Source organism: Gracilinanus agilis, chromosome 3 (genome assembly GCF_016433145.1).
Source record: "Gracilinanus agilis isolate LMUSP501 chromosome 3, AgileGrace, whole genome shotgun sequence".
Taxonomy (NCBI): Eukaryota; Metazoa; Chordata; class Mammalia; order Didelphimorphia; family Didelphidae; genus Gracilinanus; species Gracilinanus agilis.
The window spans coordinates 449,974,876-449,994,590 of NC_058132.1; the positions used below are offsets into that span (position 1 = coordinate 449,974,876).

General features: G+C 37.3%; 1 protein-coding gene across 1 annotated transcript; it reads right to left on the bottom strand.

The window, feature by feature from the left end:
• Positions 1–2,717: 2,717 nt before the first annotated feature.
• LOC123239657 (folate receptor alpha-like) lies at positions 2,718–3,645 on the bottom strand. Its single transcript, XM_044666937.1, has one exon. It carries the CDS (start codon positions 3,640–3,642, stop codon positions 2,890–2,892), a length of 753 nt encoding a protein of 250 aa, XP_044522872.1. The 5' UTR covers positions 3,643–3,645; the 3' UTR covers positions 2,718–2,889.
• Between the last annotated feature and the right edge of the window lie 16,070 nt (positions 3,646–19,715).

Genomic DNA, 19,715 nt, shown 5'->3' on the forward strand with positions numbered 1-19,715 from the left:
GGGTTCTATGAGTCTTTTGAGTACCTTATTGTTTCTATATCTCTCTTTGGGATCCTGTAAATTTTAGTTTAAGTATTTGTTATTGCACACTGATAAATCTTTTTGTGTTTTAAGTATTTCTTTTGTGGTGGAGAAAACAAATAACTGTCCTATACCTGAATTTATACCCACACATATAATATATGTGCGCATACACACACACGTACACAAAACTTTTCAAGAAGGGACCTTGGACATGAGCCATTCCTAATTTTTGTTTTAAATATCTTCCCTAGGGTGGCCGAATAATGAATCAGAGTATGAAAAGAGCCAAAGGTCAAACTTTCTCAGGATAGAACCTCATCTGCCTGAACCCTGAGCCATGTGGTCAACATCTTTGAAATAACTCAGTAACAGCATTTTGAGTAAGGATTAACATTTTTGTTCCAGTTCCTATTTTATGTACTTAGTCATATCCTGTTTGGTTTTTCTGAGGAGCTGTGACTACAATAATAACAATAATAACTAACTTTAATATAATACTTTATGACTCAAACAGTGTTTTCCTCTCAAGAATCCTGGAAGGTTTGTTTTGTAAGAATTTAAATTTAAGTTTTTATGCTACTATGAAAGTTCTAAAGTAATATTGTGGCCACCAATTAAAAATTAACTCAAGCCACCAGTCTATTAGCTGCTCTTAACAATTTAATTTAATAGAGATATAGTAAAAAAGAAAAAAGCAGGAAGGAAGTAGAAAGTATTGCCTAGCTAGATAGCCTATAATTTCTGTCCAAAGAAGTCCACCTCAGTCCAGATCTCATGTAGAGTTGTAGTAGTTTCTTAGGCCAGGAGTCCTGGTGGTATCTTCAGCAAGGGTTCCACCAAAGCAGCCTCCTCCAGGAAAAGAAGAACTCTCCAGAACAAATCTCTCCAGAAGCCAGGAAAGGAAGATCAGCTACTTACCCAACAAGCCGATGCAGGATCCAGGGAAAGAATTTTCTCCTTCAGTCCAGCTCACCAACACAGTGTCCATAAGACAAACTCCAAAGGAGAAGAAGTTCAAAGGAGAAGTCCCTTGGACAGGAAGTTCAGGACTTTTTATAGTCCTTTTTCCATGTCACTTCCTGTCCCTTCCTCACTATGGGAACCAATCACAGTCTTTCAATTGGCTTAGAACTTCCCAGGGGCAGGGCAGTGGCCTCTGGAGCTGTCACCCACTCTAGCCAGTGACTTGCAAACTCTCTTACTTAGTGTCAAGTAGGGATAAATGACTTGCTGAGCATCACATCTACATCTTCATAACTCCAAGACCAGAATTCTACTTTCTATACTTATAGTGTCAAACTCAAACAGAAACAGACCCCAGTAGAGGCATATTTACTTGAAAACCACAAATTAATATTCTCTGTGTTTTATGTTTGGCAACTAGATGAGACAGTGGTTACGGCACTGGGATTGGAATCAGGAAGACTCATTTTCATGAGTTCAAATTTGACCTCAGACACTTACTAGCTGTGTAACCCTGGACAAGTCACTTAACCCTGTTTGCTTCCATTCCTCATTAGTAAAATGACCTGGAGAAGGAAATGACAAACCACTCGAGTATCTTTGCCAAGAAATGGGGTCATGAAGAGTTGGGCATGACTGAAATGACTCAACAGCAAAATTTTTTATTTTATTTTTATTTCTTTTGTTAAATATTTCTCTACTACATTTTAATCTTATTGGAATCAGGAGTTTTGATGCCTGGGAGGTTTGACAGCTCTGCCCTATATGGAAATTACTATTACCATTTTACAAATAAGAAAATAGGTCCCAAGAAGGGAAATGTCTTTTTCATGATCACACTTAAGCAGGAAGCATCAGGGCCAAGATTCAAACTCAGGATTTCTGATTCTAAGATCAGTATTCATTTGCAACACAATGTCAGTAAGGCTGTTGTTTAGTTGCATCCAACTGTTTGTGACTCCATTTGGGGTTTTCTCCTCAAAGATAATGGAGTAGGTAGCTATTCCTTCTAGTGAGGTAAAGCAAAGAGAGGTTAAGTGCCTTGCCCAAGGTCACAAAGCTAATAAGTGTCTGAGGTCATTTTTTTCTATTAATCAAATTTTATTATAAAGTACATTCATTATGATTCCTAAGGACAAAGAAAGTAGAAAAATTGGTGTCTCTGACCCCAAATCCAGACAAGAATAACAAGATTTTAAATCACAACCATTAAATAGAAACTAATATAGTATATGAAAAATAAATTCTCACAAACACAAATATAATCAATGAAACAATCCATACTTGAAAGGATTTTACTTTAGAATGAGTAGAAATTAAATCTAGTTTCCCCTAAAGGAAAGACTGGAGTTTGGGGTATTCTGTTATTCAGAGAGCAGAGGTGGAACATTGGAGTTGGAGTTGCTTTGAGAGTGGGGGGAGGGGGCAGCTGGGTAGCTCAGTGGATTGAGAGCCAGGCCTAGAGACAGGAGGTCCTAAGTTCAAATCCAGCCTCAGACACTTCCCAGCTGTGTGACCCTGGGCAAGTCACTTGACCCCCATTGCCTACCCTTACCACTCTTCCACCTATAAGTCAATACACAGAAGTTAAGGGTTTAAAAAAAAAGAAAGAAAGAAAGAAAAAAGAGTGGGGGGAAAAGGAAGGCACTCCCTTCTCTGCCCACCTGAGGAGTGGGGATAGAGTGTGTGAAGTCCAAAGCATATAGGTGTATGGGATTCCAAACAGACAGATCAGGCTGCTGTGGATGGCTTGAGGGGGGAGAATCCAGATCAGGAAGTCAAGGTCTCTGGAGAAGCAGGCTGAGTCAGGCAGGAAGCTGGGGTCCCAGGGGTCTCAGACTGGGAGTAAATGTAGGCTATGAGTTTGTGTGGAGATTAGTTGGATTTTGTGCCTGATGAGGATCAAGCCCAGAGAAGCAACAGCAGCATCAGAGTCAAGAAGGGAAAACTGACACCCCAACTGAAGATGCCTGGAGCAGAGCTAAAAGCATTGAATTTAGCCACAGCTTCATTGGGGTTTCCCTGGGCTGGGTCAAACCACATCTGGATACATTTGCCACTGCCTCGTCCATAAGAGCTTACATTATAAGAATGACTCCAAACGTTCTCACAGAGGGAGGCTGGTGTTGGGAAGTAAAAGGGGAAAGGATGGCAAGCAGCCTTAACTGGGCACTCCTTAATCCCTGAAGTCCAATTCCAGCCTTTGTGCCAGTTCTCTTTGCAGGTATAGGAAGTTTTACAATCCTCCCACCACTGGTTACAGTCCTCCTTGCAGACGGGGACATTCAAGATGCGTTCCTTCCTCCAGCTGGAATTTACAGGCTGGATCCAGGGTCCCAGATTTGGGGAACACTCATAAAGACACAGGTCCTGGACAAAGTGGCGTTTGCAAGCTGGAGTCATCATCCCATAGTGGTTAAAGTTGAACCGATACAAGTGGGAACCATCCTCATGAGCTGCAATGCTGGTGTTTGCTGTGCAGCAGGCTCTTTTTTTCCATGGGCTACACTGCTGATGAAGAGCATCTTCTTTACTAGGCTTGTACTTGTGGTGCTTACCATCCATGCAGACATCAAGCAGATCATCACCCTTCCGAAGCCCATGAGCCATGGCCATGAGGCCCAGGAAGAGCAACCCCCATATCAGTTGAGCCATGGTCTTTGGTCCCAGTCGCTTCGAGGTTCTCTGAGGTCCTGAGGAAGACTAACAGCAGTCCCCTGCTCTGCCTTCTTTGATATAGCCTGCACTCCTTTAGGTGCAGAGGGAAACCTGGCCCCAAATCCCTGACCACACCTCCAGGTCAGGCTCGATTTCTGCTTGGATCTCTCTGAGGTCATTTTTTAACTCAGTTCTTCCCTACTCCAGGCGTAGCACTCTATCCACTGTTATCACCTAACTGCCTTTGTCAGTAAGGAGACAAGCTAATCTGAATGGTAATATTATTATTGGGTTCTGAAAATTGTCCTTCCTTATAATAAAATCCTACAAGGGGAAAATATTGATGTATACTTTTTATTTAATTTTCTTTATTTAATAAGGTGAATTGGTAATCCACATATTGTCCATGAGCAACAAAAATGTTTTTATCTAAAATCTCTTAAAGAAAATAAGTGCTAATATACAACACTCTACATGACTGCTGCTTGGTAGGCAGGCTCTTTTAATAATTTGTGAGGCTTTGGGAAAAGACAAAAATTGAGAATTTATCTAATATTGTTGTTCACTTATGTCTGACTCTTTGTGAACCCATTTGGGATTTCCTTGGCAAAGATACTGGAGGGGATTGCCATTTCTTTTTCCAGCTCGTTTTATAGCTAAGGAACTCAGTTAAACAGAGTTAAGTGACTTGTCTAAGTGACACAGCTAGTATTTACTAGTTCAAGGCCATATTTGAACTCAGGAAGATAAATTTTCCTGACTTTAGGCTAGGCACTCTACACTGCACCACTAACTCAATTACCAAAATGGTCACAGGCTAACAGGACTTAGTGCTGGAAAAAGAGGTGTCCTGGACCCAGTTTGGATTGGTTCATAAGAAAAGATTGCTAAACTTTAAGTGTGAAAAAAGTTCAGAAAACTATAAATTCCAAGCTTGATTTATTGCTGTGTTGAATGTTTGGACTTAAGAAAGTGATAGAGAAAATGTTAATAATGCAGGATAAACTTAAAATTGTGTCTTGTACCACATTTTTTTTTGAGAGCTAATTATTAAACATTTATCAAGCACAACATTTACAAGGTTGGAAGGTTCTTTAGAAATCACCTAGTCCAATGCATTCATCTCATAAATGATAAATAGAAGTCCTGAATATGATATGACTTTCCTAGTCACAAGAGAAGCAAATGAAAGAACCAAAATTTCAGGTTCTAAATATAAGGCTCTTTCTACTGTTATAGGGAAATAAGGAAAGAGCAGGAGAAGAAGCTGCTGAAAAGGTAGAAGCAGGAAGATTCCAGAATTCTGGGGAGTGACAGAGCTTCTTCTGGGAACAGCTGAGGCTAGAGATTTTGAATTTTTTTGATCTCCTTGGATGGACCTTGTGAGAGATGAACTATTCTCCCTCTCCTGTGGCTGTCCTACTGATCCAACTACTTGTTCCTGTGTTCCTGTGTGTATCCTGTTGCTACTATTCCAACAGAGCTGCAAAAGATACCTAAATCCATCTGTCAGTGAGACCTTTTCCCTTTTGTCCTGTTCCTGCTTATCTTCCAACTTTACCACCTCTATTCACCATCTAAGGGGGGAATTTGGTTAGTGAAAAGTATTTATTATAGGAACTGGGACTTTTAGGTAGAGAGGTAATTGATAGTGCAGATACCAACTGGCAGAAGATAACAACTAGATTTGGTGGGGAGGTTTATTTATATTCTTTAATTAAATCATCCCAATTCCTTTCCCTTCCTTCCCTTGCCCAGGACCTTCTGCGTGTAAAGCACTACACTATGAAATAGAATTCTGGAATCTTACCTTTTCAGCAGCCCCTGCTCCTGCTCTTTCCTTATTTCCTTATAACACTACTTGCCGGTAGAAAGAAGTCACCTGCCATATGGACAGAAAGAGACACATAGAAAAAGAGAGAAAAATAGAGTCAAACTCTAATAGAAACAGAGGCCACCAAACCATATATAAGGATCCTTGCTGGCCACATAATGATTTAGAAAAGCACACATGTTAATATTATCTATGTTTTATTGTCTTTTTTCCCCTGTTTTGTTAAATATTTCTCAATTGCATTTTAATTTGGTTCTGGCACAAGTTTGAGACATCTGATTTGGCAGATATCCTATCGATAGAAGCAACCAGGTCACTTTGAGAGAGCATCCAATATGCTAACATTTGATAGTTATGCTATAGTTATGCCTAGTAACTAGCATATAAATATTTGTTTTTACCTAGCAAGAGAAACACTACTTTTAAAAAATCCTCTAGTGTGTAATAACCTAGACCAGGACAACATCCAAGTTAATCAAGTAATATAATTTCTTCCATTCTCATTCCACCAAAGAATTGGAACTCATTTGTATAAAGGCTTCTCTTCCCTTTCTTTCTCCCTGGGCTGTGATTTCAAACGATGTTTGGCAGATATCGAGACTATTTTACCCTTGATTCACCACTTACTTTCAAACGTGATCTCACCCAGGATACAACTCTATAATAAAAATCTATTTAAAATTTTTGTTGTTGTTGTTGTTGGAAAAATGTTCCAAAAATATTTTTCTGATGTGTGAAATTGTGTTTCTATCATTTGTCAAAAATGCTACTGAAGGGGCAGCTGGGTAGCTCAGTGGAGTGAGAGTCAGGCCTAGAGACGGGAGGTCCTAGGTTCAAACCCGGCCTCAGCCACTTCCCAGCTGTGTGACCCTGGGCAAGTCACTTGACCCCCATTGCCCACCCTTACCACTCTTCCACCTATGAGACAATACACTGAAGTACAAGGGTTTAAAAAAAAAAAAGAAAAAGAAAAAAAAAGAAAAATGCTACTGAAAACATGTAGTATTTCTTAAAAAAAATTTTTTTTACCAGCCCTGATGTAATTCCTGATACTGTAAGGGAGAAAAAGGGTTTTGGGGTCAAATATATTAAAAGATGGTTGCCAGAGGATTGAATAATTATCAATCCTTAATTAAGAATAATGTCAAGTCAAATTTGACTTTATGAAAGTGTATTTACAATTGAGAAGAGATAGAGGAAATAAGGAAATAAGAATCTAACACAGTTAATCCAGGTAGATCTAATTAACCCTCAGCCAAGAGTCAGAGGGCCAGAGGCCTGGAGGTGAATGAAGCAAAGCTTCATTCACAGAGTCTATTAAAGGGAAATTCCTTATGAGAAGTTCAGGAAGATTCAGCCTTTAAACTCACCACGCGGACTTCTAAAGAAGATATTGAAAGCAGCTTCACCAAGGTCTCAGCATTCCAGCTAGCACTCCTCCATGGACCAGAAGAGCTCCTTCATCAGCCACCCTCTCCAGCAGAAGACCTTCTCCTTTTAAAGGGGTTGCTTATGTGTCACTTCCAGTGCCTCCTCCTCCTCTCATAGTACTACTTAGGGGACAGTCAGTTGATTCTGATTCATCACCCACTCTAGCACACATGGGTTACGGACCTCCCAGAATTAGAAGGTGCTCTCACCTTTGGTGATTAAATCTAAAGATGGGCAGTGTAGGACTTAATCTAATTATCACAATTGTTAAGATAAAAATGATAAAGACTGATATAATAAGAGAAATTAGTAGTTTAATTAAAGCCATGGTCATGTTGGTAAAATATATATGACCGCACCTGACTAACTTTTAAATTTACCGTCAGAGCCCATCTTGTCCCTCTCATACACCACCCAGCCACTCAGGAAAACCAAGAGACCTTCTCTAGGCCCTCCTCTGAATTTTAAGCTGCCCTCTGCGTGGGGACATCCCCACGCCCAAAAACCGGAAACCAGAAACCCATTGGAATCATGAAAAATGTAGTCTCAAAGTCCCCACATGTCCATGGAGACTTCCATCTGCTAGACACTTCCAAATAGCACTTCCCTGAATTCAAAACAAACACAATATTAAGGAGATAGGCTGGTAGATATCTTGAGCTTATGAATTCTGAGTTGCAATTGAGCTAAAGTTGATCAGAATTCCACACTACGTCTGGGACCAAAAAGATGAGCCTGAAGAGTAGATGACCATCAGATTTCCAAAAGAGCAGTGAATGAAATAAAGTTGGAAACAGAGAAAGTCAAAGATTCCATGTCAATTGGCAATGGGCTCAGGCTTTTAAGTGGCTGCTAAACTTCCAGCCTTACCTAAATAGAGAGACAGTCTCAAAAAAGAAAAACAACCAAAAAAAAGATTTTTGTTTTATTTTGTTTTTACATCATTATATTTCTCCCTCCCCTTTCAGAGAACTTTTCTTTTATGGCAGATTTTTTTAAAGAAGAAAAGGAAAAAAATTAGCAAAGCCAAATCTTTAAAAATCTGATTTTATATGAAATATCTTATATCTATGGACCACCACTCCCTGCCACCTCTATAAAAGAATAGGGAAGATTTCTCCTCAGATCTCTTCTTTGAAGGTAAGCTTTAAATGTATATCATAAATATGCATATATATATATATGTTTATGTGTTTGGGGGTGTTACAACATTCATCTTGTTATTATTATTAATTTACATTATTGTAGTTATTGTATTTTTTTGGCTCTTGCATTAGTTCCTATAAATTTTTCCATACTATATTCATCATGTTTGTAATTTTGTGGAGTACAATGATATTCTGCTACATTGATATTTTGCAGTTTGTTTAGTTATTCCCCCATTAATGTGCATCTACTTTGTTTCCAGTTTTTTACTACTACAAAAGTTCTGCTGTACATATTTTGTTATTTACAAAGCCTTTCTTTTTGTCAGCTTAGCAATAGAATCTATGGGTCAAAGGGTACAAACATTTTCACCCACATTATTTGCATAATTTCAAATTATTTTCCAGAATGGTTGTACTAATCCATGTCTCCACAAATAATGTATTATTATGCATGTCTTTTTGTACCCCAAACCATATTGAATATACCTATCTTTTGTCATCTTTTCTAATTTTCTAGTATAAGGCATAACCTCACTGTTATTTTGGTTGACATTCTAATTATTATTAGTGATTTGCAGACTTCTTTTCACATGGTTATTAATAGTGTACAGTTGATATATTGAGAACTTGTTCATACCCTTTGACCACTGATAAACACTCATATTGATTTATCTTGGAATAAACTAGAATATTTGAATGGGTACATGTGGTTACGGATTAACTCAAGGGTTAATTTCTGGAAGTTGTTTTCTCCCTCTCGTAGGCTACTCTTGAAGTTCCCTTTGGGCATGGTGTATATATTTTGTAGTATAGAGAGAGGGGGTCATATAGTTTTTTCAAGCTTTGGCTGAGTTCTGAAATCAGTTAGGGGTTTGGAATCTTGAGGAAAAGTTCAGTTGGTTTGGGTTTCCCATGGAGGGGGGTTTTCTGACCAGCTGAGCTGCCTCCTTACCTATCTGTAGAATTGAAATTTAGCCTAGCTTTGAAATATTTATTTAAGAAATTGTTATTTTGGATAAACCCTTTATATCTTCCTTCCCTATATTATTTCCTACCTTCCCTCCCTTACCTTATATGTCTGTGGAGTTAATAAGGAGAGTAATTAGAGAGGAGTACAAATTCGTGAAGGGTTAACTATAATTGACAATATTAGATATAAAGAAACTAGTCAGTCATCATTTATTCCCTTTAGATATCAAGAGCACTTTGTAAGCTTGAGTTAAAGGCAGGTCCTTACTCAGACTCCATCTCTGCCTCCCTTCCCCCACCTGAGGTTCCTGAGACAACTGTTAGGGCTTCCTTAATCCACTTTCCTGTCAGATCATCCTTTTGAAGTTAATAAACCCTTTTGTGTTTCAACAGACCTAATAGTATAATTTGTCAGTTAGTTATTAAGAGAGGGAAGAAGAGGGAAAGAACTAACATACTCTGGGCTTGAAGGGAAGCTGGGGTATTCATCTTGAAGGAAGGTGTAACTTCAAACAAGTCCCTTCCTATGAAATTAACTAAAGTGTGATTGTTAATTTCAGTTTAGTCTATTTCCCTCAGCCTGTGTTTAAGTCTGAGTCCTGGTCTATAAACCCTGTGTCTTTGCCTGTTAGATTAATTCTCCCTCTCCTGAAGATCTTATTCCTTCAGTGTTATACTCCTGACTTCAGCCCTATTATATCCTGTAATCTAGATTTATTATCTTAACAAATCCCTGATAACCTCCTTTCAAAATTCCCTTGTACCACACACCTTTCCTCAAATTATCCCCATTACATTCATATATGTGTGTGTTCTGCAACATTCATCTTATGATTGCTATTAAGTTATGTTGTCTTGATATTGCCCTTCCTTAATTCGTGTAGATTGTTTTTGGCTCTTGATGCAGGCACTGTCAACTATTCCAGGGATATTCCTAGGATTAGAATGATAATGAAAAAGTCCAAAACCTCTAGCCTTTTGAAATTCATAAAGTCTTCCTTATGATCAAGGGAAGGTGGTTGGATGAGACTAAAACTGATGCTAAGGCTGACTACCAAGAGATTCCTTCTTAGGGATTTGCCTGGAATGGCTCCCACCATTACACTGCCAGCTACAAGAATGCCTGATTCCAAATAAACTTGCTAATTTTAACATGACCTACAGAGCTTGACTAAAATGCCTCAATTAATCCAAATATAGCTGTAGTCACACCAATATCATTTGAAGGATTTGATTGACTGATTCAAGCAAATGTCATTGCCTGAATGATAGATTCAAGGAGTTGTCTTGGCCTTTTTCACACCTAATTCACACCTCTGGTTGATTGGTCCTATTAAAATTGGTTCTCTCTTTTTAAAAAAATTTAAAAAATTTAAAATAAAATTTTGTAACCCTTACCTTCTGTCTTGGAGTCAATATGGTGTATTGGCTCCAAGGCAGAAGTGTGGTAAGGACTAGGCAATGGGGGTTGGGTGACTTGCCTAGGGTCACACAGCTAGGAGGTGTCTGAGATTAGATTTGAACCCAGAACCTCCCATCACTAGCCTGGCTCTCACTACATTGAGCCACCCAGCTGCCCCCTAAAATTGGTTCTTTCTGACTGACAAAAGAATCTCATCATAAAGCTGCTGCTGTGATTTTAATGATATATATATATATATATATATATATTTTTTTTTTTTAACCATGCTTGGCAGCATTTGGTGCATCAAACTTACTATCTCATGGTTTTTGGCAGCTGTGACAAAGTGGGTGAAGCTATTGAGAAGAAAGAATTGATTGACGCAACCCCACTCTTACAGCCAGATTTCAAATTCCTTTTTTTTCCCCTTTAAACTCTTACCTTCCATCTTAGAATCAATACTGTGGATTGATTCAAAGGCAGAAAAATGATGAGGGCTAGGCGATGGGAATTAAGTGACTTGCCCAGGGTCACACAGCTAGGAAGTATCTGAGGCTAGATTTATACCCAGGACCTCTCATCTGTGGGGCTGGTTCTCCATGAACTAAACCACTAACTGTCCCCTTCAATATGTCTCTTAATAGATGCCTTATAGAACTTTCCTTTGAGACACATAATACAGATGGACCACGAGTTGGACCCAGATTTAAAAAGGAGGAGGAGAGTGGGTTGGATTGATTTTGGAAAAATGAAAAGCACTTTTAATTAATCCAAGTTTCCCATAACAAGAAAGGCCTACCTTTTCAATAAAAACATTTTTTAACTGGTGTTTTTGTATGATAAGAAGACCTGAAACATTGCTACTTTCAAAGAACCAGAAATGAGAAGCAACTGAAGGCAATAGAAAGCCACATGGTGGATGTAGCTAAGAGTGGGATATAATATTGAATCAATGAGGAATTCTGAAGAACAAGAATAAAAGATGTCACCAAAGAAGTGCATGATAGACAAAATAAACCTGATAGATGACTGGTTGGAATACTCCACTGATACCATCTAGATATCAGGTGACAGGAACAAAGAAAGCTAGTACATTGGAAGGACCCCTTGTGGTGACCATGGATGACAAATGGGTAGGAATGGCTGGGTTGTGATCCTCTGGGTCAATCTATGTCTTTGGAGAGAACTCCCAAGGCACTGACATAATAGATCCATTAGAGTATATATGTGTGTGTAATGATATATATATTATTATATTATATATTAATATGTTATTCTTATTATTATGTTATTAATAATATATTGTTGCTTTATCAAGCATACATATGTTATTTACTTAAATGAGTACAAACATTAATACATGTAAGAATGAATACACACATGAGTTATGGAATATATACATGCATATATACTATTTATGTATATAAATACACATATGTAAATATTTAAATTAATCTTTTTTAAAATGTGGATATCTGTACATATATTAATGTGATATGATGAATTAACAAATCAGAAGAAAAATGTATGGAGATATGATCATGACAGTTCATTCATTATGACCTTTACAAGACTTTCAGGGTTGGAAATAATAGAACCTGTGTTTCACTTCAGATTTTCTTATTGATTTTCTTAGTTTTTATATCATGAATATTTCCAAATATACTCTTTTCTCCCTTAAAGGACTCTCCCTTAAGGCAAAGTAAAACAGTTAAGTGAAACTATCTGACTTGTTGATTATCTGGCATCGGAAATGTTTAAATTTCAGGGTAAGTATTTACACTTTGGAAATCTGAAAATGTAGCAAATTGGGCATAATACATTGTTTTGGTTGATTGTCTAGGCTTAAGAAAATGATGGATAAAATGTTAATAATGCAAATTAAACTAAAAATATGTCCAGTGAACTTCTTTTCCTAGAGTTGATTGTTAAATACTTAACCTCTCTACTGAAAAGAAGATTCTTCTTATCTCCTCCAGTCCAAGATTCTACATTTAATTTATGAAGAACAGACAGAAAACATCAACAACAAAGTACAGCTTCCATTTCAATTCTGTTCTTTGGAATTTATGAGGTTACAAAAAAAAATACAAGGGCTCATAAAATATGCTTCCATTTAGAGAAATTCTCTAACAAATGGACCATGATTGAGATTCCAGCCTGAGCTAGAAAGGAAGCTTTCTAGTTAATTTCTGAGTGCCTGGAGCAACCAGAATTCTCCTGATTCTAGCCAATTCACACAGGAAATTCATATGTAGAAGTTGACCTCAGATGTTTATGAGAAGCAAAACTAGGTCAGAAAAAAACCAAGAACTTATTGCAGAATAAGGAAATAAGATCTGACATGGGTATTAGGCATCCTCAATCAGGATAATCTCTCTTTTTTTGGTGAGTATATGAATTATATATATATATATATATTACACATATATGAAATATATATATATATGATAACTCCATAAGTTCCATTGTTCTCCCCTTTGGCCTGGGTTGGGAAATTATATCATTGTTGTTCCTGTTGTTATGTTGCAGCTCCCAAGTTGCTTCTCCACTCTCTGCTCTCTATTTTTATACTATTATCTGTGATGATTCCAGGAATGCTAAAACTACATGTCCTAAATGCTTATGCATTTAGTCCCTCGAGGGACGGATCAGCCTGGGGGAATAGCTAACAGGTTTTAGACTTGCTGTGATTGTAAGAATATAGTGTACTCTTTAAAAACCCAGAATTGATCTTCCTGTTAAGATGATGATGATGTGAACATCTGAAAGGAAGCATAGTTGTTGCACACATGCCCCCAGTTAGAAAGATGATCCAGAAAACCAATGAGACTGCATCTAATCTAGAATTGTGTAAAGAGATGGTCAGAGGACAGAGAAGAATGGGAAAGAGAAAAACTAGAATGAACTCAGCTAAATAATTGTCAAGCTGGAAGACTTTTAGCCAGAGGGTACCCTAAAGAAGCCAGCATAAACCTCAGAAGAAAAACTGGAAATCGGTAGAGTGTGGATAGTACCAGAGAAGTCAGTGTGAGTTCAGGGAAATGGGCCTGAAGCCAAATGGTACTCTGAATGATTCTCCTGCAAGGATTGGCGGGGTGAGGGGAGTTAGGTCATCATGAATTCTGCTAATTGGGGACCTGAAGCCAGATGCCAACCCTGACCTGCCAGAACATAAACAAGAGAAATAGCTGGTCCCCACAGGTCACAGTACAAGGAAACAGGGCCTCCCTTTGTGCACTTCTTAAAGGAATAGAATCTATATCAGGACCTGATCAGCTTGTGGATTGCTAGGCTCCTCAGGAATCTTCAGATCAGTGCAACTTCCAATATCTGACTAGGAATATAAAAGAAGACAAAACTAATTACTGATAGGGGATTGTGTGATTCAAGGACACATCATGGGCATCCTCAGTGGATTATTAGGAAGGAGACTGAGACAGAAGTCAAGGACTGAGGCAGAGGATGGGGTCTAGTACCAGCCACTTATAAGCAACAACAGGAACATGCAGACTGTTGACAGGACCAATGAGGCCCTATCTAACCCATTGAAGAGTGCTAAAGGAGTTGGAGCCTAGATTTTGCACAGAATCTAAGTTCAAGAAGCTGGAAATAGGGGGAAGTAGAAGTAAACAGAGAAAATAATTAATACTAGTGTCTACAAGAAGCATATAAAATAAATCCAGAAAAAGAGTAATTCTACAATCAATATGAGCAAAATCTAAGTGAACAAAATGGCTTGGTCAAAAGACATGTAATGAGGAGGAAATCTTGCTAAAAGGCAAAAACTAAAAGTTTGCTCCTGAAAATAAATTACTTTGGAAAATTGAGTGTATTCTATAAGTGGTATAAGGGGGAAAGTAAGAGAATAGATCTTTAGAATAGAGGACATTTACACAGTCCTGATGTTAAGACCAGATCCATGAAGAAACTGAAAAACAAATATAAGGATTGAATAAACTCAGAAAGTTCCTTTACAAAATATGAAACAGATGAACCTATATTTTAGAAAATGTTTACAAAAATGTGACTTCCACTCTGCAGAAAGAGGACCTGCCCCCATCTAAGTAAAGGAGGAACAAATGTACAAATTTCTTTCTTCATGCAATGATTTCTGTTCTGTATTCTTCCATTTGATCAGATAGGTGGAACAATGGATAGAGTGCTTGGCTTGAGATCTGAGTCAGAAAGATCTGAGTTCAAATCTAGCCTTTGACACTTACTAGCTACATGACCCCCTATTTACCTCAATTTCTTCATTTGTAAAATGGTCTAGAAAAGGAAATGTCAGTCCACTCCAGTATCTTTGCCAAGAAAACCCAAATGGAGTCAAGAAGAGTTGGACATGACTGAACTGACTGAATGACAACATTTCTTCCATTTTAAATCTTGTCTAAAAATATACATCTGAAACTGGATAACAATTTTAAAATAAAAAAATGTTCAGATTGCATGTTGATACAATTTTTAAAAATAATTTTCTGATATTTTGTGATTTGATCCAAGTTCTCTCCCTCCCTTCTAGCTCTTCTCTCTCCCCAAAATGGCAGGTATCCTTATATAGGTTGTGCATGTGTTATCATACAATACAAATTTCCATGTTTGTCATGTTGTGAAAGAAGACACAAATCACTTACACTAGAGAAAAATTCATGAAGAAAATAAAGTGAAAAACAGTATGCTTCCAATTTGCATTCAGGTTCTATCAGTTCCTTCTATGATAATGGATAGTATTTTTCAACACGAATCCCTTGAAGTTGTCCAGGATCTTTGCATTATTGATAGTAGTTAAATCATTCATACTTGATCATTGTACATTATTTCTATTGTGTATGGTTTTCTTCTGGTTTGGCTCATTTCACTTTGCATCAGCTCAAATAAGTCTTTCCAAGTTTTTCCGAATTCATCTTGTACATCATTTCTTATGACATAATAGTATTCTATTACGGCCATATACCACAACTTATCCCCAGCTGATGAACATTTCTTCAATTTCCAGTTCCTTGCCACTACAAAAAGAGCTGCTATAAATATTTTGTCTGATTTTGATGGCCCTTTGGGCATGGTTCCAAATTGCTTTCCAGAACAGCTGTATCAATTCACAGCTCCACCAACAGTGTATTAGTGTCCAAATTTTTCCACATCCCCTCCAATATTTTTCATTTTCCTTTTCTGTCATATTAGCCAATCTGATAGGTATGAGGTGGTGCCTCAGAGTTTTAATTTGCATTTTTCTAATTAATAGTTAATTTGGAGCATTTTTTCATAATTTTAATTTCTTCATCTGAGAATTGCATGTTCATATCCATTGACCATTTGTCAACTGGAGAATAAACTGGATAACTTAAAATGAGTATGTGCTATAAGTAGAATATTATTTCTTTTGATATGAACACTATATTTTCTAGCCATTAAATAAAAAAGAAAGGTCTAAATTTTCCACAATTGTAAGAGAGTTCTTCAAAGTAATCCTGAGACTTTAAAATTAGCCACTATGAAATTGCCCATTGCTATGTTTAGGATGCTTACAGGATATGCCTAGCTTTTTTGTAATCTTTAAAAGCAGCTTATTTTTTCTAAAATCCCTACATTTTATTCTGGACTTATCCTTTACCGAAGCAATCATTGACCATCTGTTTGGGATTGTGATCTGTCAGTTCAGTGAAAACAAAAATTAGAAGATTCTTTCTTGCATTGTGTCCACCACTAATGTCTTCTCCAGTCATGTGGAATTTTGTTTTAAATATATGAGATTTGGAATAGAAAATTATTGTTCCTTAAATATTATTCCTGTTAATAAAAATTAATAAGAACAATCTATGTCCTTAGCATCTAGGCAACATGACAGTGCACAGAGCAGGCTCAAAAGACATGGGTTCAAATTGGACTTTAGTCACTAACCTCTCTATCTCAGTTTTCTGAAATGTAAAATGGGAATAAAAATAGCACATGCCTCAAAGGATTATTGCGAGGGTCAAGTGAGATAATATTTGTGAAGCCCTTAGTACAGTGCCTAACACATAGGCATTTAATAAATACTTGTTTCCTTCCTTCGTAACTGAAGAAGAGACCTCCTTAATTGAAGAAGGAAATTGATTAAGGGCTTATGAACTCTCTCTGAACAAATGGTGATTCTCTGGAGTTCTCTCAACATTTAACATTAGACATTTATTATAAGAATATGAGATATGACTTAAAAATAAATGAATAAAATCAAAATGTTATTGGCTTAATACTTCTCAGGAGCATGCAGAGTGTATACTTAAGATGAGAGACATTCATTTTATGGAGTGCCAGAAGTATGAAGTGATATGTTTATATTAGCAATATATATATATTTATATTAACAATGTTTATGTTAACAATGTTCAAGGGAAATATGCATTCTGAAAATGATTTTAAAAAGGAAGCAAAGTAGAAAGCATTAGCCACTAGTTTTAGAACAAGTTAAAAAAGACAGGAAAAATAATTAGATTAAAAAATTCCCTATAGCACATTCCTAGACTCATTTTTGTTTGGCTTTAAATGGATATGCAACAGAATAAAAAAAAACCTAGACTTTAATCTAGCTGTAGTGAGCTGCTTTACTAATAGGAATTTCCCAAAGACCCACCTAGTATATTAATCTGGTCCAATATTTTGAAATCATAATCCAAAACAATTTTTGCCACAATCAAATCAAGCTTTAATAAAGTTAAGAAAAACATCAAACCATAATAAGATGGGGGAAAGCTTTTGTTTAATTTTTCAGGCAGGAAGAGGAGGACTTGTAATTTATTACTGAAAGGAATCCCAATAAGGAATCTCCCTTCACCAGTGCAGATTGCTGTTATATAATTTATGGTCTTTGAGAGTTAGAGTAATTTTATTGGCTCAAGTGTCAGTGGCTTCCTGTAGATGCTAATGTCTAGAATACTTTTGCATAAATTAGAGTCATTGTTAAAACTAGGTTGAACATGGATCATCATAAACCTGTCCAGAAAAGGGAATGAGGAGCATATGAAAAAGCAGTTGTGTTTCTCTTTTTCATCCAGGTATGTGAGTTGCTAATTTTCTCCTTTATTCATAAGCAAAAATCAGACCTATTATTAGAAAAGTAAACATATTCCTTTTATTCAAGATTCCCCACTAGGAACATGAGCAGAATACATCACCCGGCCTACTAAGCATTTGGTTTAGTGTGCAATCTATTTTATAAAATTACCATCACAGGAAACAGAAGCATATTCAATTTGGGAAGTGAATGTTGATCATTTGAGATTTTCTCTTAAATGAACATTTCTTTAATACCCTGTTGCCCTGATTTACTTGATTCTACTGAAGAGACTAAGGTTTTGATCAAAGGCAATCACAGGAGCCATAGGCTAGCTGTATTTCATTTTTCCAGGATGATTGCTTCTTTGCTATTTTTTTCCCCTTTTCTTTGAAAAGCTTGCAGTTTTCTAAGACTGAGTAAACTCAATAACCCTTTTAGGAGTTTGATATGAAATGCAACAAACATCAGAACTACACTTTATCTGTGAAATATTGATAGCTCTTCCAAGATTTGCAGGGTGTAAGAGTTGCACATTTGCTCAGTCATTTAAAAGAAGACATTGAAGTAAGAAGAGTCTCTGGAGTGGAGTTGAGGTAGATGTGGGATCCAAGGCCTCCCTCCAAATGAAATTCATTTCAGTGAATGTACTCACCACATTGTGGTAGAGAAACCATTCCATGTCTGCCATATTCTGGGAAGAGGAAGCTACCTGATGGACAGATCGACACATTCACCAGATTTAAGAAATTAATTTAAAAAAAATTTTTAGCATTTGGCATTCAGTAGCTACAGAATTTAAACTGAGGAAGCATGGAGAGTCAGTGTCTGAATCCAGAGTGTATTAAAATATGATTTTTTCCCTGAAATTTATTTCTCAGCAATTCCTAATTGTAAAGCCAAATTCTCTCCATATCCAAATTGTATGCTGTCATAAAATGTACCGCCTTTCAAAGTGACTTCTTTAGGCCTCTGGACAGGTTGTTTAGATGTTATTACTATGATTAAGACTTTTTTTTCCCTTCTATTTGGCAGCTTGGAAGCTGAGCCTGGAGTGAGGAAGACCTGGGTTCAAACAGCCTTGGACATTTATTAGTTATACGCCACTGGGAAAGCCACTTAGCTTTTGTCTGCCTCAGTTCCATCAACTGTAAAAATGGGATAATAATAATAATACCTACCTCAAAGATCAAGTGAGATGATATTTTGGAAAGTTCTTAGTACCTGTAGTTCAGCTGTATCTGACTTTGTGACCCAATCTTAGGGTTTTCTTAGTAAAGATCCTGGAGTAGTTTCCCATTTCCTTCTGCAATGAACTTAGAACAGAACTGTTGGTCTGTCATCCTTTGCCCTCAAAGTTAGCCAAAATGGAATCATTAGTGATGTTTTGACTCACACATAAATTAGATTCGAGGGTGGTAGAATTGTATAAAATCATCCACTTCACTTTCCCTTCCAGATTCATCAAAGTCCAGTGAAAAGCCAAAAGTCAAGATAGCTGGCATTGGCTCAGGATGCAGTGGATGACGTTGACTTGTCTGATGTCTAAGCTAGCTCTAAGTGCTCCATAGCCCCCACTTCCACTGCCATCATGCATGGCCCTTGGAACAAACTGTTCTCATCATCAACAGGTTTGAGGCCTGTTGGTGACTGTCGACCTGGTTTAGCCCAACTACAGAGATGGTTTTACCGAGGCAGGGTTTGTCTGCTACAACAATATACTACAGTTTCTTGGGGCCATGGAAGACAACTGGGCGGCAGGTGAGCAGCAAAGATGGAAAGCAGCCCTAAGAAGCATTTGGCAAGTTCTCACTAAAGAGGTCAATGAACATCCCACATTCCCAACTAGATTAAGAGGATGGTTAAGTGACTTGCCCAAGGTCACACAGCCAATAAATGTCTGAGGTCAGAATTGAACTTAGATTTTCTTGACTCCAAGCCAGGTTCCATCCATTGAGCCATCTAATTTAATGAATATATGTTCCCTTCCTTTCCCCTCTAGGGCATTCATTCAGTACTGTTTCTGCAGTAATTTAGACTTTGGGGCAATCTTCTTTCATGAATCAGTCTAGCAGACATCTGCAAAAGTACTTACTACTGGTAGGGAGAAGTTAAAAATAGCCACACAGTGTCAAGAGACCCTTGCTAATATATTCCATAAAGTGAGGAACAGATAAGTGGCAGGGAACAGGGTACCCCCGTTGTCGGGCCAAATGTCCAGTCATTTGGCAGAAAGTAATTACTTTGAAAACC